General features: G+C 44.1%; 1 protein-coding gene across 2 annotated transcripts in view; it reads right to left on the minus strand.

Moving 5' to 3' along the window:
* Positions 1 to 22,791, minus strand: part of LOC135469638 (cAMP-dependent protein kinase catalytic subunit 1) — a 106,773-nt gene extending 83,982 nt beyond the window's left edge. For both annotated transcript variants that reach the window (XM_064748166.1, XM_064748165.1), the window contains exon 1: positions 22,379 to 22,791. In XM_064748166.1, the coding sequence (XP_064604236.1) occupies positions 22,379 to 22,508 (130 nt within the window). In that variant the 5' untranslated portion in view covers positions 22,509 to 22,791. The remainder of the gene's footprint in view (positions 1 to 22,378) is intronic.
* Between the last annotated feature and the right edge of the window lie 3,667 nt (positions 22,792 to 26,458).

Here is a 26,458-nt window from a genome sequence, read left to right on the forward strand (position 1 = left end):
AGAATCTGTAAATAGCAACTCGTTCTAAGTCATGCCACTGGTTCAACAATACTACCAATTGTACCATTGTGTCCATTAGGAAGAAAGTCGATTACTAGATAGGCCATTAATAGTCTATCTAGATGACATAGATGAAATGTACGAGTGAAAAAACTACTGACCCAGTTTGTAATAATCATGCAGAAAGGCCTAAAGTAATTGCTCACGGTTTAGAAAAGTGGGGGAGGGGGTGGTATTGTTATCACCATCATTCAAGAATTTTTTTCCTTCAATCAGTAATTAACATTTCATTTGCTGAGAGGTCGTCGCAAAATGGATTTGCCGCATTCTTTGCCACTGTGGAAAGTAGCCAGGAGAAGAGAAAGTCACCTGGAGAGGAGAATGCCACCAGGAGAGGACAAAGTAACCAGGAGAGGAAAGGGAAATCAGGAGAGGACAAGGTAATAAGGGAAATGTGTTTTTTAGAAATCACGCTCTCACCACGTGGCCCAAATTACAGGCGCATGCTGCAACATATGGGGAATTTAAACTGCATTATTACCTATATTGCATACCTTGACATAATTTTCCGTGTGTAACGATTTACCAAACCACGATCGATCTGATGTGTTTCCATAGCTGATCAATCACTGCTTGTGATCCCCCTTTTAATTAGACCGACACCAATCAAAAACAGTGTTACATGCGGTAAAACATGGACACGCAAGCAGCTTTCGAGCTAACAAAAATGCACTTAGCTTAATTAACCTCCATACATTGAACTGAGTACATCCCACAAGCATGTTTATTTCTGTGCATTTGGAAATGTTTTTCCCAACAACTGCTCGCAACAAACAAATCTAAAGATTGAAGTAGCAGCAATAAATGATGCTTTCATTGTAAACGCAATGGTTACAGGAAGTAATAGAGCTACTTTAAAACACTCGGTACAGAACATACAATATAGACAATAGGCTAAATTGTGGAACCGTAAACTCTGAAGTAAGCTCATGTATAGAGCTAATAGAACTAGTGGGGGAGAACTGTAGAAGATCTGCTCTGGCCAATGGGCCGGGTCAAAGCACAGAAAGTGATCAGAATACAATCCCAGAGATAGGTCAAAGTGCAGAACGTGAGCAGAGCACAATCGCAGAGCCAAGTCAAAGTACAGAAAGGGACCAGAACACAGAGACGGGTCAATGCACAGAAAGTGATTCGAACACAGATACGGGTCAATGCACAGAAAGTGATTCGAACACAGATACGAGTTAATGCGCAGAAAGTGACCAGAACACAAAGACGGGTCAATGCGCAGATAGTGACTATAACACAGAGACGGGTCAATGCGCACAAAGTAACCAGAACACAAAGACGGGTCAATGCGCAGATAGTGACTATAACACAGAGACGGGTCAATGCGCACAAAGTAACCAGAACACAAAGACGGGTCAATGCGCTTATAGTGACTATAACACAGAGACGGGTCAATGCACAGAAAGTGATCCGAACACAGACACGGGTTAATGCGGAGAAAGGGACCACAACACAGAGACGGGTCAATGTGCAGAAACTGATCAGAACACAGAGACGGCTCAAAGCGCACAAAGTAACCAGAACACAAAGACGGGCCAATGCGCAGATACTGACCCGAACACAGATACGGGTCAGAGCGAAGAAAGTGACCGGAACACAGAGATGGGTCAAAGCGCAGAAAGTGACCAAAACACAGAGACGGGCCAATGCGCACAAAGTAACCAGAATACAAAGACGTGTCAATGTGCAGAGAGTGACCAGAACACAACGGACGGGTTAATGCGCAGAAAGTGATCAGAACACAGATACGGGTCAATGCGCAGAAAGTGACCCGAACACAGAGACGAGTCAAAGCGCAGAAAGTGACCAGAACACACAGACGAGTCAAAGCGCAGAAAGTCACCACGACACACAGACCGGCCAAAGCGCAGAAAGTCACCATAACACAGACATGGGTCAAAGCGCAGAAAGTGGCCAGAACACAGAGATGGGTCAATGCGCAGAAAGTGACCAGAAAACAGAGAAGAACTCAAGCGCAGAAAGTGACCAGAAAACAGAGACGAGTCAAAGCGCAGAAAGTGACCAGAACACAGAGACGGGTCAAAGCGCTGAAAGTGACAAGAACACAGAGACAGGTCAAAGCGCTCAAAGTGACCAGAACACACAGACGAGTCAAAGCGCAGAAAGTGACCAGAACACAGAGATTTTTCAAAAGGAGCAAGAAAAGGTTAGGATGAAAACAACCTGATTCCAGATACATGGATGGGCCAAATACCGAAACAGAATAGAAAGAAACACACGCAGTGAATGGTAATAACACTAATAATGTCTTTAAACTGTTCAAATAAATGGTCATTGATGGTAATTGCGATAGCTTGTGATACATCACCCAAAGATTTGTACGATAGCATTTCTAAAGGCAGTGTTTTATTAGTGTAAAGTAAGATGAAAAGTTTACCCCAATGCCATTAACCCACTGCTTGCCAAAGTACCAGCCAAGTTACTTCGACGTTTTTGTTTCAGATGGGCAATAAAAACATTTGGATTGCATTTTATTGAAACTTGCATTGTATTATTCAGATGAAATTCGCCTTGTCACATCCATGACAACAGAAGGGGTGAGGAATGTTTAAACAAAGGCGTGGAGCTATAGGTATGTGGTTCGTCACATTTTGTAGTATAACGCAGCTAGCCATAACTGTTGACATCGACAAAGAAACTGATACCGGTATTTCAAGAAGTAAAGAATATATTTGATTTTACATTACACATTGCTGAAAATGTAAACATTCTAGACATATGTCATGACCATCTCATGAAAACCACGATGATAGTTTGTAGCTGGGCCGTGCACATATTTAGGTAGACAGGTAACGGGGTATGCTCAGGTGAGTACCTCAGCTCTTAAAGTAGGAAATCGTGCACAAGTTATATGTAAACAAGAACTATTTTACCTTGTTTGCATAACACAAAAGTTCATGAAATCATAGTTTTTGTTAAAATATCAATGGGATATGAAAAAAAATGAAAACAGGGTAGCAACAAGACGTCAAGCAGAAATGAGGTAAAAACACATCGCCACCGGAGTTCAGAGCTATATGACCGCCTACTATAAACACAAACACGACTTAAATGTAACTATCAATCCCTGTAGGTTCAAACCACGTCCTGACAAAACTGTGCCACATTCCTAACCGTAATAACTCGTAGACACTCATTTATGTTCGCCTATGTACCGATGATAATACAACAAAAGCCTCGCCATTATTGGGTTTCCATTATAATACGCATGTCATAAATATTTTACATAGTCATCAATGTAAATATGCAGAATCGCTACATTAAGTGTGATCATAAAGCGTGGCAGTAGGCCAATAATACCGACGATCAGCCCCGAACAATTATTGGTTAAACACTTGGCTATTTAAGCATGTATCCCCGCGCGATATAGACAAGTATACGAGGTTAACATATCAGGTGCAACATACTTAACGAGAGACAAAACGATGTACAATCTATTCTCATCTTAACAGATGTCTCAGAAACCCTACCCTGCGCTAGTGAACGGCTGGATTCATGGGTGTTCAGGCGTCTGTTTAGCGGTATTACTTGGGTGTCATCTATTTTTATTCAATTTATACTACGTAGGGAAAAGAAATATACGTCACTCCGTAGAGCTATCTGGAGTGGGGCTTATCGCCTTGTAGTGATCGTGTCTAGGAAAGATTCGTCTCGTGAACTTATGCTTACAGCCGTCACAATGTAGCTGTATGGAGGTACCCTAGAAAAGTGCTGTATGTTAATGCATCTATAGAAATCGGCTGGGAGAACAACTAGGAACGATAATCACAGAAAATACATAAATCTATTTGAATCTATACCGTGTAGTCCACGCCCAGTGCTCACACAAATATCCAGGTGTAATCACTGTAAAATGACAGTTAATTCGTGTATATAACGATGCACACTGACACACATCATAAACTTTGTGTTGGCTGTGCAGTCGGTTAACTAGCGGAAAAGTCATTATATCGTCTTGATTGGAATAGTTACAATCAGTGCAGACCATGTGTAAGGTGTTTATTGATAATAGGGGATGTATAAATAAACGGTAGGAATAAATGGTGCTGTAGTGGGTCAGAATGGTGTGTCTAATACGGGGGCATTCCACAAAACAGCCTCCAAAACAATGCATATAGCGCCGCACAGCCATGAGTCATTCCACAACGCTGTATTTCTGGTATACAATATAAAAACGGTTGCTGCAGATCATGTTTAAGTCAGTGCAAAATGTACTCGTCAGGTATTCGTATCTTGCGCAAAGGTCAATACAAGTGGGGCTAATCGTGTACACCCCACTGCGAATAACTGTGAGTTGTATCATACCAGCTCGCTCAATTCGAAAAACAAAATGGCCAAGCACATATTAAAGGATGTAATCAGTGTAGTTAACATACACGTCACGCCCAGGACACTATCATCTAACTATATCTATATAAACCCTACAGTACTTTTTTCACTCATTTACTAGGCCTACATGCCCACGAAATAAAGTTAGCCATAGATCTCTTTCACAGCGTGAACCCTTTGTAAAGAACGAAGGCTTCTTCATGGGTAAAGATAGCGGAGGGGATTTTTGATGATGTGTACTGAGTCTGAAGCCCAGGCTTCCAGCTAATCTGTTACAGATACAGGTACATGGGCGCCCAACGGAAACCTTTATATTTAGTAGGCGAGGACCACCTGGGCGTTATAGTGCATAGGATGCTAAGACGATTTTGGAGCAGATGTAAACCACCACTTATATCAAGCCATTCCTCAATAATATAAGGGAAACTCAGAGTTCAATGTGAGGCATTCGTCTTCAACCATTACACCAGAAATTACTTCATCGCTGGATTAGAGAACTTAAGCGTCGCTCTCGTGGCAAACAATCGGCTCGTGATAGCTCAGGGAGCGTGCCAGAATCCACCAGTTACTAGTTATATTGCGGAAGACAGGTGATTTTTCAGGTGCTTGGCAAAGGTAGTGATTTTTTTTTACAGAAAATGGAAGAAGGTTGTGCGTGAAGCTAGATATTAATGCAGTATTACAGCTACATTAAGTTCACGGCAAAACTATCCTATATACAGTAACCATGGTAGCATCAGAGGATTAGGTGTGAAATAGATGCCGTGTGACCACCCCCAACCCCCTCCCCCCACTGGTTTTATTTGTACCAGTACTTATCAGCCACATTTCATGTAGGTGCGTATTTGGAGTGTTAAGCCGATTTGCAAAGTTAAGACGTTATAGTATGAACTCAGTAGGTAGGCTATGCTCAAAGTCACGTTCAGAATCAGGTCGTGAACTCCGAACAGACAATGGCGTCATTATGCAACTGCACTAACCAATAGGATGTCCTGCCCCAGAAAACGGTGAACTGGCTTTAATTTATTGCAACATAACAATGTCACTTTCATGCCCTTTTCTCTGTTGTTTATCTGTGGTTTCAAATCAATGCTTGCTGAGAATGGGGACGCACTGTTTTGCCATAATGTCATGGACCGCTACTTGTTCTTTTGTCTCACACTATGGTGTTTTTGTTTTGTCTCACACTCTGGCATTGCACAAAAAACACTGCAGATACCAGGTGGTGGTTGTTTGTCTGAATAATTAAAGTACCTCTGTTTCTTTTAACTGAAAAGGCTGCATGCTCGGGGCTGCATGAAATGAAACCAGACAAATCACCATAACACGCATGCTCAGAAAAAAAAAACATCACGTGCAGGCGTCATAAATACATCTCTGGTATTCTCTTGGCACAAATACACGGTGCGCAATAAATAAATCAATAATTTAGATCTCAAAACTAAGTTTCTTTAGAGTAGACCATGCATGGAATAATTTGGTTCCAAGAAATCCATATAGTACATGCATGTCTTTATCGTTATGGATGGAGGAAACTGGAGTGCGCGTGGTAAACTATCGACCTCTGGCTATTTACTGAGGAAATTTCCTGAGGAAAAATGTGGCATACATATAAGCAAACCATACTGGTGGAGTGAGTGAGTGAGTGCTTGGGCTTTAACGTCGTACTCAACAATTTTTCAGTCATATGACGACAAAGGAATCATTAGGGTGCATGTACGTGCCTCCTTGTTGCAGGACGGATTTCCACCGCTCTTTTATTTAGTGCTGCTTCACGGAGACGACTTACCGAAGGCAAGTAAGCCGCCCCGCCCGAGCCATTATACTGATACGAGTCAACCAGTCGTTGCACTATCCCCTTCATGCTGAACGCCAAGCGAGGAAGTTACAACTTCCTCTTTTAAAGTCTTAGGTGTGACTCGATCAAGGATTGATCCTGGATCTACCGGTCCCGAAGCGGACGCTCTACCAACTGTGCTATCCGGGCCGGTCCATACTGGTGGAAGACGAGTGGTGCTCAGCTAGCGTTACGTTGTACAAGCAGCCACACGAACGTCATCCACTGCGTATTGTCATCAAATCACCATGGACAGTGAGAGATGGGGAATTTACAAATTCTCTGTCTAAGGCTATGTCACATAAAATGTAAATAGCTACAAGGCTACAGTGGACGCAGGCAAATTACATCAAACTGGAATTGAACAGAGAGCTGCCAAATATAGAACTGCCGTACGCTTATATATGTGAATTACTCCTCTGGCTCTGGTAATTCACGTTGCAAAGATGCACGGATACGATTGCCAGACAACCTACAATCTAATACAAACCCTGTCTGGATGCTCGTTCTGGCCACTGTATACCTGCCACCCCACCACTGGTAGCGTCGTACTACGTGCTACATATCAAGACAGTAGCCATATGCTATAGACGATGCAATAGGAACCCATGTGCCGGCGTCGGTGCTAAGGGATGCATTATGTTGTTTGTAATTTATCGGCGATAGGATCGTACAGAAACAGAACAGAAAAGTGTTTATGAAGTTTCTCGTCTGTGCAATCATGTGTCGGTTAACACGTTTAAATGGTTCATCTGTCATATGTGGCCAGATGTCAGTTAACACACTGACGTCGTTTCTTCACCTTTGGATGTGACCAGATATGACTGGGAAACTCGTGAAAATCCTTCTCTTTTGTTCTTTCCTTTATTATGTCACAATAGTCGGTGAACAGGATCGCTTATAAAACACATAAATACACGAGCATTACAATGTCACACAGAAAAATGACATGTTCTACTGCGATTTGGATATTTTGTGTATCTCGTTCTCGAGTCTCCCATAACCGCGCTGTCGTCGCTGATTCGTTTGAGCCCACCTTGTTTCACGTTTTCTCTGGAGTCGACAGACAGCACATTTCAGTATAGGAGTTGGTATTGCTGTAAATAATCAGTACAGATACACAGGGATCAATATACAGGATGTCACCTGAGGAACATAAAAGGTGTACCTGTGCAGTCTGACAGAATAGCCATTTGTTTACATGAATAACATACACATCTCCGCACCTGCGCAATAATAATACAGAACACACTTTAGCCGTACCCGCTGGGTCAATACCAGTCCACATCTCCTCATCGGAAGAACAACGTAGGTCAAAAGTTGTAACAACACTGTGCCATAAAAAGTGCGCCTAAGCTTATGCTAGTAGAATGTCGGTCAGTGAGGCTTTGCTATAACTTTGGGATCAAACTGTATGGTGTTGATGAATACAGACGTATGCGATTTCTGACGCTTCAATGTTCGTACCCATGCATCTGTCAATGTTCAGGCTATTCAGGCTGCATGCGACGCGAGAGTGCATCTGGTGTATAGCTGTGTGCGATCTTCTGCATTGTACCATAGCGCCATCCATCTGTGGTCTGCAGTGCAGGATGGCGGTATGCCGTCTGCAATGTAGGATGGCGGCATGTCGTTTGTTGTGTGCTGGCGGTATGTCGTCTGTATTGTGCTGGCGGTACGTCGTCTGTAGTGTGCTGGCGATATGTCGTCCGTAGTGTAAGATGGCGACATGTGGTCTGTCGTGTGCTGGCGGTATGTCGTCGGGAATGTAGGATGGCGACATGTGGTCTGTAGTATGCTGCCGGTATGTCGTCGGCTGTGTAGGGTAGCGACATGTGGTCTGTAGTGTGCTGGCGGTATGTCGTCGGCAGTGTAGGATGGCGACATTTTTGTCTGTAGTGTGCTGGCTGTAGGTCGTTGGTATTGTACGATGGCGGCATGTGGTCTGTTGTATGCTGGCGGTATGTCGTCTATATTGTGCTGGCGGTACGTCGTCTGTAGTGTCCTGGCGGTATCTCACCTGTATTGTACTGGCGGTACGTCGTCTGTAGTGTGCTGGCGGTATGTTGTCTGTATTGTGCTGGGGGTGCGTCGTTTGTAGTGTGCTGGCGGTATGTCGTCGGTAGTGTAGGATGGCGACATGTGGTTTGTAGTGTGCTGGCGGTATATCGTCTGTAGTATGCTGGCGGTAGGTCGTCTGCAGTATGGTGGCAAATCTTACTTGTCCAAGCAAAAATTTCCTGCCGTGGCAAAACTTTTTGTGGTGGCTAACTAACTTGTCGTGACAAAATTTCAGTCCAAATATAAACAATACTTTCAGAAAAGGGATGATTAACAACAGCCAGTTGTAAACGAATCTATTAGACTAGTGATGGTAATAAACCGTCAAATATTTCAGCATACGAGTCCAATATGACACAACCACCCGTATGAACGTTGATTTGGAATATGACCTGTGGCTGCATTTCTATCATATTGTGCGCCATGAGGGTTTTCTGTCATGCTTGTACGGATATAGATATATCGTTGAAACATTACTTGGTAAATATTTGACCATCCCATCTGGAGAGTGGAGTATATTAGCATGCCATCGTGCATGTTAGCTCTTGAAGCAGAGATTCGGTACACTAGAGGCTTTAAATAGGTGGTTGGCAAGGACAATATCGCCGTGTTTTGAAAGATGAAGCAGTGATTTACTTCAAACAATTGGCAGGCATTTCTGAAATGTCCCGTCACGGTGTAAACATAAGTTCTGATACATTCAAGCATCGCGTTTGTTTTGGATATCACGCGAGTTTACAGCGACACTAGTACAATCTGTCACACGAGTTACGATTCGTCTAGACGTCAGGGTTAAAATGAGAGTGTAACTTTCACTCTGGTGGATGTCAGCTGACAATCTATAGCCGCATGGATTTAATTTGCGTTGTCTGTGGCCAGTTATAAGCTGACTAGCATCGTCTTACACGAAACACTGTTTATTTACAGAATTTGCCACGCTATTCTTAGATGTCGTCTTGCAGTATGGGATTGTCGTTGATGGAAGTCATGTTGTAATGGGAGCAATGTCGTAATGGGAGTAACCGTTAATGAAATTCTTTTCGCAATGTCGGTTTGTCGTTGATGGAAGTCAAGTCGTAATGGGAGCAATGTCGTAATGGGAGTAAACGTTAATGAAATTCGTTTCGCAATGTCGGTTTGTCGTTGATGGAAGTCAAGTCGTAATGGGAGTAACCGTTTATGAAGCTCTGTAGAACTGACGTTGAATGGAGTCACTCTGCAAGCAATGTTGGTTGAGGCTGATGTAAGCTATCAACATGCTTTGTAGACCTGATGTTGATGGAGGTCATCTCGCAAGCGATATGGGTTAGAGTTTGATGGGCGTTCTGTTACAAGCCACGACGGTATGCCGTTAATCGAAGTCATGTTACAAACAATAAGGGTATGCCATTGATGGACATTATGTTATAAGCAATAGGGGTATGACAGATGTACATCAGGCTGACAGATAACAGGAATGTAGAGCGGCATGGTCACTGTGTACATCAGGCTGACAGATAGCAGGAATGTAGAGCGGCATGGTCACTGTGTACAACAGGCTGACAGACAGCAGGAATGTAGACAGGCATGCTCACTGTGTACATGAGGCTGACAGATAACAGGAATGTAGAGCGGCATGCTCTCTGTGTACATGAGACTGACAGATAGCAGGAATGTAGAGCGGCATACTCACTGTGTACATGAGGTTGACAGATAGCAGGAATGTAGAGCGGCATGCTCACTGTGTACATGAGGCTGACAGATAACAGGAATGTAGAGCGGCATACTCACTGTGTACATGAGGCTGACAGATAACAGGAATGTATAGCGGCATGGTCACTGTGTACATGAGGCTGACAGATAGCAGGAATGTAGAGCGGCATACTCACTGTGTACATGAGGCTGACAGATAACAGGAATGTAGAGCGGCATGCTCACTGTGTACATGAGGTTGACAGATAACAGGAATGTAGACAGGCATGCTAACTGTGTACATGAGACTGACAGATAACAGGAATGTAGAGCGGCATGCTCACTGTGTACATGAGACTGATAGATAGCAGGAATGTAGAGCGGCATACTCACTGTGTACATGAGGCTGACAGATAGCAGGAATGTAGAGCGGCATGCTCACTGTGTACATGAGGCTGACAGATAACAGGAATGTAGAGCGGCATGCTCACTGTGTACATCAGGCTGACAGATAGCAGGAATGTAGAGCGGCATGCTCACTGTGTACATGAGGCTGACAGATAACAGGAATGTAGACAGGCATGCTCACTGTGTACATGAGGCTGACAGATAGCAGGAATGTAGAGCGGCATGCTCACTGTGTACATGAGGCTGACAGATAACAGGAATGTAGAGCGGCATGCTCACTGTGTACATCAGGCTGACAGATAGCAGGAATGTAGAGCGGCATGCTCACTGTGTACATGAGGCTGACAGATAGCAGGAATGTAGACAGGCATGCTCACTGTGTACATGAGGCTGACAGATAACAGGAATGTAGAGCGGCATGCTCACTGTGTACATCAGGCTGACAGATAGCAGGAATGTAGAGCGGCATGCTCACTGTGTACATGAGGCTGACAGATAACAGGAATGTAGACAGGCATGCTCACTGTGTACATGAGGCTGACAGATAACAGGAATGTAGAGCGGCATGGTCACTGTGTACATCAGGCTGACAGATAGCAGGAATGTAGAGCGGCATGCTCACTGTGTACATGAGGCTGACAGATAACAGGAATGTAGAGCGGCATGCTCACTGTGTACATGAGGCTGACAGATAACAGGAATGTAGAGCGGCTTGCTAACTGTGCACATGAGGCTGACAGATAACAGGAAGGTAGAGCGGCATACTCACTGTGTACATGAGGCTGACAGATAACAGGAATGTAGAGCGGCATGCTCACTGTGTACATGAGGCTGACAGGTAGCAGGAATGTAGAGCGGCATGCTCACTGTGTACATGAGGCTGACAGATAGCAGGAATGTAGAGCGGCATGCTCACTGTGTACATGAGACTGACAGATAACAGGAATGTAGAGCGGCATACTCACTGTGTACATGAGGCTGACAGATAGCAGGAATGTAGAGCGGCATGCTCTCTGTGTACATGAGACTGACAGATAACAGGAATGTAGAGCGGCATGCTCACTGTGTACATGAGGCTGACAGATAGCAGGAATGTAGAGCGGCATGGTCACTGTGTCCATGAGGCTGACAGATAACAGGAATGTAGAGCGGCATGGTCACTGTGTACATGAGGCTGACAGATAACAGGAATGTAGAGCGGCATGCTCACTGTGTACATGAGGCTGACAGATAGCAGGAATGTAGAGCGGCATGCTCTCTGTGTACATGAGACTGACAGATAGCAGGAATGTAGAGCGGCATGGTCACTGTGTACATGAGGCTGACAGATAACAGGAATGTACAGCGGCATGGTCACTGTGTACATCAGGCTGACAGATAACAGGAATGTAGACAGGCATGCTCACTGTGTACATGAGGCTGACAGATAACAGGAATGTATAGCGGCATGCTCTCTGTGTACATGAGACTGACAGATAGCAGGAATGTAGAGCGGCATACTCACTGTGTACATGAGGTTGACAGATAGCAGGAATGTAGAGCGGCATGCTCACTGTGTACATGAGGCTGACAGATAACAGGAATGTAGAGCGGCATACTCACTGTGTACATGAGGCTGACAGATAGCAGGAATGTAGAGCGGCATGCTCACTGTGTACATGAGGCTGACAGATAGCAGGAATGTAGAGCGGCATGGTCACTGTGTACATGAGGCTGACAGATAGCAGGAATGTAGAGCGGCATGGTCACTGTGTACATGAGGCTGACAGATAACAGGAATGTAGAGCGGCATGCTCACTGTGTACATGAGGCTGACAGATAACAGGAATGTAGAGCGGCATACTCACTGTGTACATGAGGCTGACAGATAGCAGGAATGTAGAGCGGCATGCTCACTGCGTACATGAGACTGACAGATAACAGGAATGTAGAGCGGCATGGTCACTGTGTACATGAGGCTGACAGATAGCAGGAATGTAGAGCGGCATGGTCACTGTGTACATGAGGCTGACAGATAGCAGGAATGTAGAGCGGCATGCTCACTGTGTACATGAGGCTGACAGATAGCAGGAATGTAGAGCGGCATACTCACTGTGTACATGAGGCTGACAGATAGCAGGAATGTAGAGCGGCATGCTCACTGTGTACATGAGACTGACAGATAACAGGAATGTAGAGCGGCATACTCACTGTGTACATGAGGCTGACAGATAGCAGGAATGTAGAGCGGCATGCTCACTGTGTACATGAGGCTGACAGATAACAGGAATGTAGAGCGGCGTACTCACTGTGTACATGAGGCTGACAGATAGCAGGAATGTAGAGCGGCATGCTCACTGTGTACATGAGGCTGACAGATAGCAGGAATGTAGAGCGGCATGCTCACTGTGTCCATGAGACTGACAGATAGCAGGAATGTAGAGCGGCATACTCACTGTGTACATGAGGCTGACAGATAACAGGAATGTAGACAGGCATGCTCACTGTGTACATGAGGCTGACAGATAGCAGGAATGTACAGCGGCATGGTCACTGTGTACATGAGGCTGACAGATAGCAGGAATGTAGAGCGGCATACTCACTGTGTACATGAGGCTGACAGATAACAGGAATGTATAGCGGCTTGCTAACTGTGTACATGAGACTGACAGATAACAGGAATGTAGAGCGGCATGCTCACTGTGTACATGAGGCTGACAGATAGCAGGAATGTAGAGCGGCATGCTCACTGTGTACATGAGGCTGACAGATAACAGGAATGTAGACAGGCATGCTCACTGTGTACATGAGGCTGACAGATAGCAGGAATGTAGAGCGGCATGGTCACTGTGTACATGAGGCTGACAGATAGCAGGAATGTAGAGCGGCATGCTCATTGGGCCGGATGGTAGGAGGAATGCCGGACGGTAGGAGGAGAGCCGGATGGTAGGAGGAGAGCCGGATGGTAGGAGGAAGGTTGGATAGCAGGAGGAAGGCCGGGTGGTAGGAGGGAGGCCGGATCGTGGGAGGAAGGTCGGATAGCAGGAGGACAGCCGGGTGGTAGGAAGAAAGCCGGATGGTAGGAGAGCCGGATGGTAGGAGGAAGGCCGGATAGTAGGAGAAGGGCCGGATGGTAGGAGGAGGGTTGATTTGGTCTGTACTGTTAATTAATTACTCAATCTTAATTACTAGCCTGTAAAGTATTTAGCGCATTCGTGACAGAATCGCGTCAGTTTCCGCTGTATTCTAGCATCTACATGCCAGGTTACATCGCGGGTAACCTTTACATAACCAACGTCACGGGCTCCGGCAATGAGCTCTCGGTATTTGTAAATAATTGAGCAGAGAAACTCGGAGAAACGAGGGCGGAGTGAAAAACGCGTCGTTAGAATATACCAGTAAATTACCGGGAGAGAGACAAGCTGGGTGTTATCTCAGTCTGATGGATATATATGTACCTATACAAACGTATTGTCCGACCGTATCTTTCAATATCGAGGCTAGATCAGCTGCGCTTTGTGGTCCATATCAACCCAAGCAGTTAATCGGCCAGCACAACCAGTATAACAAGATATAGACAGCTACAACTGGCACGATATACAGGCTCTGCAGTCCAACACAGGGATATATCCTTTGCTACCCAAGCTGCACAGATATATCCTTTGCTATCCAAGCTGCACAGATATATCCAATCCATCCAAGCTGCACAGATATATCCAATCTATCCAAGCTGCACAGATATATTCAATCTGTCCAAGCTGCACAGATATATCCAATCTATCCAAGCTCCACAGATATATCCAAGCTATCCAAGCTGCACAGATATATCCAAGCTATCCAAGCTGCACAGATATATCCAATCTATCCAAGCTGCAAAGATATATCCCACCTATCCAAGCTGCACAGATATATCCAACATATCCAAGCTATCCAAGCTGCACAGATATATCCACGCTATCCAAACTCGCTATACTAGGGATATCATTCTTTTAAGAAATGTACCCAAAGAAGTCATAACTACAGAACGCTGCCCTTTTATATGTGCACGTGATGTCACCCACTCATACACCACATCGTCTTAAATGCTAATCTAAGGCTTTCTCAGTTTTACACAAACATACTGAACTGAATTTGTAATCTGGCACAATATTTAACACAGAATATTTCCTGATGTTTTGATGGAGTGCATATCAACTCAAAATAGAACTAATATTCAGGAAAGGTCTATTTTAATCTATCTTTTTTCACACAGCCAATTTCCCTGAAATGCTTGCCTTGCGTTATACATGTAGGCCTTCTACATTTTATCCTACCAAGAATCTCCCAAAAGTTAAAATTTTGTTATCTTCTTTTCCAGGATTATTTCTGAAATTGCAATAATACATATTTTTCTGTCTACAATTATTCGCTCATAAGAATTTTGCCTGAAAGCAAAAGCAACAGAGTATACTGTCGAAAACTAATCTCAATCTCATTTACATATCGTTCCTGATTGAAATTAGCACAAGTCTGCATGTATATTGTTTGTTGCTAAGCGACGGACAGACAAAGGAACAAGGAATACAGCTGACCAGATGTCTGCATTCATTTTCTCGCCTACCGCGACTTGTTACGTTTAAAACCACACGTATACACCTACTACTTATCGGATTTTCGACGTAATCTCGGGTGACGAGGACTCACAACGGTTTTGGGAATGATCAATAAACATCAGATCGATCAGGAACGCGTCGCGGATTATCTCCCTTTGTAACACTTTGGCATCGGTACAAGGAATGTAGTTGACGTCACCAGGTCATTGCACGGATCTGTAGTCTCTGTCCGTAGTTTAAGTGAATGCTTGCAGTCAACGCTTCGTGCAAATGAACGGTCAAAATCCAGACAACGAGTAGATTCAAGAGCATTTTGGATGCACCTTGCAAGGCTTCTTCCACAAGTAATCTGGGAGTTTCGCTTACCAGAAGTAACCAGATAGTCAAAGTATGAAAACTGTAACAAAACTTAACTCACCAGCTTAACAGTTTGGTTTTAGTTCTTATCTCCGACGCACATTCAATATTCTAGACGGATTTATAACAAAATCAAAACACTTGATTTCAAACTGAAAGAAAATGTCACAAGTCGGAATCGAAATCCCAACCGAATATACCAATCAGGCCCCCACATATTTTTGTATCACCTATAACATGCAGATACGTCAATGCTAAATACACCAGATATAGTATGTACATGAGAGGCAGACAAGGGGCGTGTTGTCAGATACACCGTTATACATCCGGAATCCCGCGAGATCAGCGCATTAAGGTAGATGTATGGTTATATCAACTCATCTAATAACGACAGGTGTTCATGGCATCCCACCACCTTTTCCATAGCAGACGTTTCCCTCTGAGGTTTGGCTGTGACGTACAAGAGACTGTGTCTGTGCTATAAGGGGTATTGGGGCTGGGAGGAATGGGTGACGTGTACAAGCCTTATCTCAGCATCTTACTATCGATAGATTAGATCACCTTGCACATTAAGCCCGCGTGGGATTTCTCAGCGGGGAAGGTCAGGGCATACTTTTCTCCGCGGACACCCTTAGTCCGTTGTTTAGCGGTACATCCAATAAAAGGCCGGGGCACGTAGAAGGTTATAACTCTCCATTTCGAACCCCGATGGAACTATATGTCTACAGACATTTTCATGGGATCAGCAGATGTACAGCATGCAGCTACTAACCCCTAAGGCACCGCCCCAATCACTCCCCCCTCCTCCCCACCTCCTCTCGCCTCTCACTCCACTTGGTCTTCCCTAACAAACGACCTCTGGCCTCCCTGGTGCTCCTCTCCGCAAATATGGCCTCTTCTCCGACACCCTTCTATCAAAAGACGCTATCAAATCTCCGACAGCTCAGCTATTCTGCTTTACATCAGTCTGTCTTTAGCTACAAGAGCCCCCTGGTTATTATTGCCAATTTCGCAGTCAAACGCAATATATTTGGGCTGAGATGTGGGCGGGTGAATGAGAAGAGGCAGACGATCCCGAGAGTGATCCTAGTCCCTTCACTTCGCCCTCTCCTTCCAGACGCACGCGTCCGCATAGCCAATGCTCACTGCACTCTCGGTAAAGTCCGCCACTTACTGTTCGGCAAAGAACGACACCTTTCGACTTTAAAAGTGACGCCATTCGGCAACTGAGAAAAGTGAGCTTTGCCTGCGATAAATCTTACACTAGAACATATCTGTCAGGACAGAAGCAGGAACATGAGCATAAGTGAAAGCTATAAAGGCTCGGTGAATAATTACAGAAGATCGTAGTGTCAGTCACCTGGACAGTTATAATCTTCACCTCGTATCACCCCTGCTAAAAACATGGACTTTTCCAGGTTTTCCTTGGAAGCTCAGGGACAAATGAACGGTTCAACAAGAGAGAAAAGTTAATACTATGTAGTGTGCATGAACCGGTTGAAATGTCATATGGTTGAATTAGCTAACGTGGAATTACACATATTAATCCACGGACTGCATAACTTTCCTCGAAATGTTACCGTGCGTAATAGGCACCCATGAGCCACTGAGTTGTTAAGAAAGCGTCCGGTCTTGTATTTTTGATTTCTTCTCAGTAATTTATGAGGTCGCTTGTCTGTCGCCACGTGACATTATCCATATAAACGTCAGCTACAGAGGTAGAACAGTTTATATATGGTCATAAAGGAGCGCTTGTTACTTCTAAACTGAAGGTTGTAATTCATTCCGGGGATCGAGAAGTCAGCCAGCATAACACTGTTACAACTGAAACATGACAGTGGGGAAAAAAACGTGTAACACTGCTGTACTGTATCGCAAAATGAGCAATTTGTGTGTGTGTGTGTGTGTGTGTGTGTGTGTGTGTGATATTGTGACGTGCTTTACAGGCATAGAGGTCGTCCCTGACATGGGCTGTAGTACGTTAATGTGTTTGTCACATAGTGAGGCTAGGTGCGGTGATTTCCTTCGAGCTGTGACAAGTGTCGTGAAGAAATCGCCGTCGTATTAACGAAATGAAATACATAAATCAAATAAAAATGTAAAGCAAATACTTTGACATGACAACCTGTGTTTACCCTGTAAGACAGTCTAAGTGTGTGGTTGGGCCTCCGTGGCTCAGTCGGTTAGCGCGCTAGCGGTGCATAATGACCCAGGAGTCTCTCAGCAATGCGGTCGCTGTGAGTTCAAGTCCAGCTCATGCTAGCTTCCTCTCCGGCCGTACGTGGGAAGGTCTTCCAGAAATCTGCGGATGGTCGTGGGTTTCGTCCGGCCCCTGCACGTTTTCCTCCCACCATAATGCTGGCCGCCGTCGTATAAGTGAAACATTCTTGAGTAGGCCCTACGGCGCAAAAGACCAATCAAATAAATAAATAAATAACTACTAAGTGTGTGGTTTATACCAGGAAACAAGAGTCACGTGATCGGTCTGTTCTGACACGTGCAGAATGTCAATATCACATAATCAGTGTTAATACACTCACTACATAACCAGGTTTGACTTAAGTGCTATTACAAAGTACAATCGTCGACATGTCGATGGTCTGAGATGATAAACCGAGCATTGCTACGACATTGTGACATGAGCCTGGGCTCGCTTTACAAAATAGGGCCTTGATGCCTCGCTAAAATCTATAGTCTACAGAGCTACAACAGGAAGCTGATAAAAGGTTGTGACGTAAAAGAAACGACAGGCTGTAATACCACGGGCATTTTTCCAATGCACAATGTAGTCATGTTTGTACTGTAGCTCACGGAATCTACCTCTCGTCTCTCTCTCTCTCTCAACTCTCTCTGAAGCACACACAAAGCTAAAGCCTCCCGAGTACTGATGACATATAGTGATAGGTGACTCAACGCCCTTCACCATATTAACGTGTTTAAATTCAGTGTGAACGACACTGACTTCTGGTGCTCTTCATCAGGACATGTTATACTCAAATTCAGTCAGGGTGTTCCGTCTATTTGTTGTAAATGGAAGCTGCATGTTGTCCCAGAGGCAATGTTCTCCACTTTAGAAGTACCTTAGATGCCATAGATTCTGGATGCTGCGCGGAAGGAGATACCGCAGGGCGTATTACATGCACAACTTAGGGCATCCTATCCACAGGGCTATACGCTATGACGTCGAATGTCCAGTCTATACACATACTTACACTGGCTGAGATGTTATAACAAAGCGACACCGATACAAAAGCTTACAACAACGTTATCGTTTGATTTCATGAGAAATATTGACATGCAGGCGGCAGTTTGTAGTCATAACCCGATTCGTGGCTAGGGTGCAGCGTGTCGAGGTTATGACGTTCAGAAAGTGAAAATTGCTCTAAGCATAGGAAATTCATTGATCAGATCTAAAGTGTCTGGCGCAAAGAAAGGTTCTGAAAGCAACCATGACGTACCAAAGTATTTACCCAAAACTAATGACGCGAGCTTTACCATGAAGTAGTCCCTGGGAGACATTTTCACGAAGCAACGTACAAAGCTATCTCTCCTTATATATACACACTGTCTGAGCTGGAGCTCTATATTAAGATGTAGTTGGCGCAAACCACGGAAGAAAATCTATGTACGAAGTTTTGTGAATATGGTCTAAAATAATTACAAGCACACACCATTAAATAAAACATAGCCAGATAGATGCCACGGATGTCCTGGCACTGGTTGAATACCTAGGTGTAAAGTAATACCTTCCTGGGGTAGCTAGACACAACTCATAAGCTAGCTATATTACTAGAAATGGTGTGACACTAACCCTGTTAACATTAGCCTTCATCACAGTTCCAGCCTGTAACGTCCATAAGCTAGCTATTGAACCAGAGACGGTGTGACACTAACCCTATTAGCATTAGCCTCCATTTCAGTTCCAGTCTGAAACGTCCATAAGCTAGCTATAGCAACAGAAACGGTGTGACACTAAACCTGTTAACATTACCCTCCAGTTCAGTTCTAGTCTGAAACGTCTATAAGCTAGCTATAGCAACAGAAACGGTGTGACTCTATGACACTAACCCTGTTAACATAAGCCTCCATTTCAGTTCCAGTCTGAACGTCTATAAGCTAGCCATAGAACCAGAGACGGTGTGACACTAAACCTGTTAACGTTGGCCTTCATCACAGTACCAGTGTGCAATCCCCATAAGCTGGCTATAGAACAGAGACGATGTGACACTAACCCTGTTAACATTAGCCTCCATCACAGTTCCAACCTGTAAGGCTCATAAGCTAGCTATAGCAACAGGAACGGTGTGACACTAAACCTGTTAACATTAGCCTCCATTTCAGTACCAGTCTGAACGTCTATAAGCTAGCTATAGCAACAGGAACGGTGTGACACTAAACCTGTTAACATTAGCCTCCATTTCAGTACCAGTCTGAACGTCTATAAGCTAGGTATAGAACCAGACACGGTGTGACACTAACCCTGCTAACATTAGCCTCTATCACAATTCCAACCTGTAAGGCTCATAAGCTAGTTATAGGACGAGAGACGGTGTGACACGAACCCTGATAACATTAGTCCTTGTCACAGGCTCTGATTTACAGTGGCAATCCTCGCTATAAATCCATGACAACATTCAGGTAATGTTTAACTACAGTCAGTTATAGAGCACAAATCTCAGAATAAAATGTTTGCTCAAGGTTTATGTCTGAGTCAAACAAATCAACCGCGACAGGATTGATTAATTAATGGAGTGCTTGTTCTTTAACGCCATATTCACTTCTACGATGGCGACAGTTTGGTAAAGGGTGGCGAGAATACATGCTTACCTGGACATTTTCAACAGTGTGCTAGGAAGAAAATGTAAGTGACATAAAAGTGAGCTTATACTGTAATCTTCACAGTCCAGAACGAAGCGAGGTTAATCAGGAAATGACATTGATGTGTTCTGTAGCAAAGACTTTGAAACGACACATGGGTAATGACTAGCTGATGATCAGCGCATCCAGTTCCTCACCAGTACAGACTAATACTGGGTATGCTCAAAGGTGGATATTGAATATCAGTATTTGGCATGGGGGTTAATGTGCTAGTCTTCACATGTGGCATACAATGCTACAAGAGAAAAAAACGCCGAGACATGAGAGCTATAACAAAGAATATAATGGTGATATAGACCATCACCTAACTCATTTTTTTAGGTGTGACGTGCTAAAGCTGGACATTTTAAACCGGTTGATTCATACATGTGACGTGCTAAAGCTGGACATTTTAAACCGGTTGATTCATACATGTGACGTGCTAAAGCTGGACATTTTAAACCGGTTGATTCATACATGTGGACCAAGTTAAATCTTGTCGGATATCTGCATGCATGTTACTTGGATCCTTGAACACATGCCCTCATTGAACAGGCATGGTGGCAGAACATGATATGGCGTTTGCATGACAAAGGTAGTGGTTTGTATGGGAGTTTATGCAAGGGGTTGGGGTGGCGCAGTGAGAGACAGCGTCATAAGATCTAGGCCACTTAGTTCAGTGAGAGACAGCTTCACAAGATCTAGGCCACTTAGTAATGTGCTTTATTACATCATAGGTTCCGACGAGGACTAGATATTCCTCACACAGTAATGCTGATTTTGGTGTCTCTGTACACTAAGTTCTCCGTAATATACTTTCCAGAATAAGATTCTACACAATCTGTAGTTTCCTTAAAACGAAACTACAGTTTGACAATAGGGCGACATCACAACTACCTCTTTACACAGGGTAATGTTATATCAAAATGTCCACTACAGTATGACACCAAAGACGGTAGACACGTGTATCATCACAGGGCAATGTTATATCAAAATGTCTGTATATATCAAAATGTCAGTATATATCAAAATATAAGTATAATTCGTGTGAGTGTGACCACCAAAGACGGTAGACACGTTTACCACGTTTATATCAAAATGTCCACGACAGTATATCACGATGTGAGTACACAGTATGTCCACTATCACACGGTGATGTTATATAAAATTTGTCAACTACTGTATAACACTGTTTGAGCATGTCCACCAAAGCTCACATGTTAACTGACATAGGGCATATAATGTCTGTCAAGCTCAGATGGGCGTGACGGAGAACACGTGTACCACTGCATGTGAATCTATTCTTGGGTACTGGCCAGATTACAGAAAGTAAACAGGTAATCAAACGCACTTTATTTCTTGATATAAGTGATAATTGGCATATGTAACACAACACAACATTTGTACGTGAAGAACATTTGGCACATGTCGTACAGCTAGACGTTTCTTGGAATGTTGTACATGCACTTATGAATACTTCGCATATGTGTTATGTAACCACGTTTGGCATTTACAGTACTAACACTTGTGTAGCTAGGGCATATTCTACAAATATTATCTGGCTTATACGAAACAAATAAATATGTATATCTGGCATACAAGCGGTACGCCTACAGGCGCAAACTAGCATGTCTTGAAACTACGCGTACGAATTATTCGACATATGCGGTACAACTGTTTTTAATTGCCATATATGGTACATAGGGAGTGCAACTACGTGTGTTTATTTGCCATATATGGTACATATGCAGTGCAACCACATGTGTTTATATCATATATGGTACATATGCCGTACAACTACGTGTGTCTATTTGCCATGTATGGTACATATGGCGTACAACTACGTGTGTTTATTTACCATATATGGTACATATGCCGTACAACTACGTGTGTCTATTTGTCATATATGGTACAAAGACAGTACAACTATACCTGTGTTTATTTGGCATACAAACGTTACAGGTACAAATGTGTACAATGAGTATATACACGTTTCAGCTGTGTACATGTACATTTGGTACAAAGATGTTTGTACTGGAACAGATTGGAAACGTATGTACACCTGGCGATGATGTGATACAGAAACCTTCTAAAATGTCTACATCGTTCCAATGTTAACATCAGGGATACTGATGCTGAGTGTTTGCAGTGTAAAAACATGATTATATATAGGTATATAGGTAAAGGTACTCACAGAAATCTTGTTGCTTCTGGTGATGATGGTGATGATGATGATGATCGGATTCACCTTTAGCTCCGTGGTCACCGTGTTTGCCATGACCCCCGTGCTTCTGGCCGAATATTTTATCAATAAAATGTGACATTGTGAAACAAGAAAAAAAAAAACAACAACAACTGTGGATATCCGAACAAGTCACACAGAGAAATCCGAAGACAGGAGTAAGATCCCGTGAACCACGTAGTGACAGGTGTTTGTACCCGTATTGTGAGAACGCTCCACGTAAAACACGGCAAATCCTACCACAGGTCAGTTATAAGGGCATCGAGGATTAGGTCAGGCTCCGCAGTAATATGTGTTAATCCGCAAAGACTGAGTCTCAAGACGTAGAGTCGGTAATCCGTAAGTTGTGATACGGCAGGGGCTAGACCTTGACTGCTTCAGGCGACTCCAACTCTCGCAACACGTGCTCCATTTGTCTGAAAGTAAACAGAGAGAAGCAATAAGAGAGACTGGCCAGACAGATGGTATGTGTTCGGGACGATGCCTACACATTATATTGGTGCTACCGATGGTATCTCTTAGTGATAATACTAATACAAATTACATAAATATGAGACCGCATGTGTAGGCGAATTTGAACGTTGTCCTCGGTGAAACGGTCGGCTCACACTGCCTGTCCAGTTTAGTATTAGGGGAAGTGAACAGCTTGACAGCTCGAGCTGCAGCCTGCACTCTACTGACGAAGATCGGACTCTAGCTGGTTATCGATGAGACTCTGCAGGGCTGCCCGTCTGGGCAGCGTCGTGTAGGGAGAGGAGCAGGGCCCAATGCCTCACGAAAACACGACGCACGTCGGGCGGAGGGCCGCACGGTCAGCCGGAGAAGTCAGAGGGAGTTACTGTACCTCTCAGCGAAGAGAATGGAGTGCTGTGAGTTATCTTGCTGTTAGCTGGCTTACCGCTATACTACCACTCACCCGCACAGACTTCTCTCGCTCTGCTTCATAGTCCACTGGAGGCTTATACTAAACGCGTGATATAATTCGAAGGGAAAACAAATGAAAGTTACTATAAATATAACGCCGCGCAAAAATCAGACATTCCCCGATAGTAAATTACCTGGCTATCCACATAGGCTGGATTGACAGTATAAGATCGTACACTACAAGGAGAAAACTGGCCTATAGATGTCTGCCGCCACTGCCGGGGATGTATTTAGGACTAGGGTCAGGCGTGGGTGGGGCATTATAGGGTGTCAGAATAACAAAGATTTTCAAAGCACTCAGGTATACGTCAAAGTTACGGTACGGGACATCTACAGGTAATATACACAACACATCTGTATGAGCGGTTAACAGCAACGACCTTCACACAACTGTTTCCAGAAGGCGTAAAAGTACGGCGTAAAACAACAATCAAATAACTAAGTGGTGTTAGAAAAATAGCTGGTTAGTTCGATCCCAGCTGTCGCCCACATAGTAATACTCAAAAATATTTGCCTGTGTGTTTGAGTATAATTTTCGCATACCGAATTCAATGATGTATCAATGGGAACAAGACAATACACATGTGTCATGAAACCAACCATTCAAATCGCTTGAAACCGTGGCGGTGATTGAGTATATGTGCAGAGGAATCATTGGTGGCGGTTAAGTTTATGGGCAGAGGAATCATTGGTGGCGGTTAAGTGTATGTGCAGAGGAAACATTGGTGGCGGTTAAGTTTATGGGCAGAGGAAACATTGGTGGTGGTTAACTTTATGAGCAGAGGAAACATTGGTGGCGGTTAAGTTTATGGGCAGAGGAATCATTGGTGGTGGTTAAGTTTATGGGCAGAGGAAACATTGGTGGTGGTTAACTTTATGAGCAGAGGAAACATTGGTGGCGGTTAAGTTTATGGGCAGAGGAATCATTGGTGGTGGTTAAGTTTATGTGCAGAGGAAACATTGGGGGTGGTTAAGTTTATGGGCGGAGGAAACATTGGTGGTGGTTAACTTTATGAGCAGAGGAAACATTGGTGGCGGTTAACTTTATGGGCGACGACATCATTGGCAGTGATTAAGTTTATGGGCGGAGGAAACCTTGGTGGCGGTTAAGTTTATGGGCAGAGGAAACATTGGTGGCGGTTAACTTTATGGGCGAAGAAATCATTGGCGGCGGTTAAGTTTATGGGCGGAACAAACATTGAGGGTGGATAAATTTATGGGCGGAGGTTAAGTTTATTTACTTATTTATTTATTTGATTGGTGTTTTACGCCGTACTCAAGAATATTTCACTGGGCGTCGGAAACATTGACGGTAGTTAAGTTTATGGCTGGAGCAAACATTGGTGGCGGTTAAGTTTATTGGCAGAGGAAACATTGGTGGCGGGTAAGTTTATGGGCAGAGGAAACATTGATTGTGGTTAAGTTTATGGGCGGAGGAAACATTGGGGGTGGTTAAGTTGATGGGCGGAGGAAACATTGGCGGAGGTTAAGTTTATTTATTTATTTATTTGATTGGTGTTTTACGCCGTACTCAAGAATATTTCACTGGGCGTCGGAAACATTGACGGTGGTTAAGTTTATGGCTGGAGCAAACATTGGTGGCGGTTAACTTTATTGGCAGAGGAAACATTTGTGGCGGGTAAGTTTATGGACAGAGGAAACATTGATTGTGGTTAAGTTTATGGGCGGAGGAAACATTGGCGGTGGTTAAGTTTATGGGCAGAGGAAACATTGGCGGAGGTTAAGTTTATTTATTTATTTATTTATTTGATTGGTGTTTTACGCTGTACTCAAGAATGTTTCACTTATACAACGGCGGCCAGCATTATGGTGGGAGGAAACCGGGCATAGCCCGGGGGAAACCCACGGCCATCCGCAGGTTGCTGGAAAACCTTCCCACGTACGGCCGGAGAGGAAGCCAGCATGAGCTAGACTTGAACTCGCAGCGACCGCATTGGTTGGAGACTCCTGGGTCATTACGCTGCGCTAGCGCGCAAACCAACTGAGCCATGGAGGCCCCCGTTAAGTGTATGGGTGGAGGAAACATTGACGATGGTTAAGTTTATGGGCGGAGGAAACATTGGTGGCGGTTAAGCTTATGGGCAGAGGAAACATTGGTGGCGGTTAAGTTTATTGGCGGAGTAAACATAGGTGGCGGTTAACTTTATGGGCGGAGCAAACATTGGTGGCGGTTAAGTTTTTGAGTGGAGGAAACATTGGTGGCGGTTAAGTTTATTGGCGGAGTAAACATAGGTGGCGGTTAAGTTTATGGGCGGAGTAAACATTGGTGGTGGTTAAGTTTATGGGCGGAGCAAACATTGGTGGCGGTTAAGTTTATGGGCGGAGGAAACATTGGTGGTGGTTAAGTTTATGGGCGGAGCAAACATTGGTGGAGGTTAAGAGAAAACCGGGGTAAACCACTCAATTTGACCAGGTTTTGTGGGTGGAGGAAACCCAGGAAAACCATTCACCTTGGTCAAGCTAGTTGGTCAGTGCCTAGAGCGTAGCGCCTTAGATGGCATGGTCAGCCATAGCTGAGTCACACCTGTAGTGTAGGCCTGTTCCAGTTTAGATTAAGCCGTGTACCGCCACGCTATGGTGAATGTCTGTTAAGCTTTTCCGGGTGTCGGTCTGCTTAGAATCCGAAGAGGGCTGTCACTATACAGTAGTATAAGTACATACCTACAGCCTATGCTAAACACAGAAAACATGAACAAAACGTTTTACAAAAGACAGGGAGACCTATGGAGAATAAAAATCATTGAATTTATGGTTTTGTATTATTGCCATGAATTTCTTCACGTCGAATGAAGTGTAGTTTAGTAGTTCAGAGACTGAGTGAACACATTTATAAATATCAATGTACACATAAAGCAAAGCTGCGAGCCAACCATGCTAGTTACCACAGTAGAAGGGTGTGGACAATGCTGCTAAAGCCTGGCCAGACTGACGGTGTCTGTGTCAGTAATGATGAAAGTCTACTATCCTGTTCTCAGTTATTTACAGACATGATTTTTTTCCGCTTTTTAGCGGAATTCCGCTTTTTCTTTGTTCAGTTTCGATTAATTTACCTGTTTTCCGCAGATTTTTCTAGCTTCCGGGGCCTAG

The sequence above is a fragment of the Liolophura sinensis genome, chromosome 7, assembly GCF_032854445.1.
Source record: "Liolophura sinensis isolate JHLJ2023 chromosome 7, CUHK_Ljap_v2, whole genome shotgun sequence".
NCBI lineage: Eukaryota > Metazoa > Mollusca > Polyplacophora > Chitonida > Chitonidae > Liolophura > Liolophura sinensis.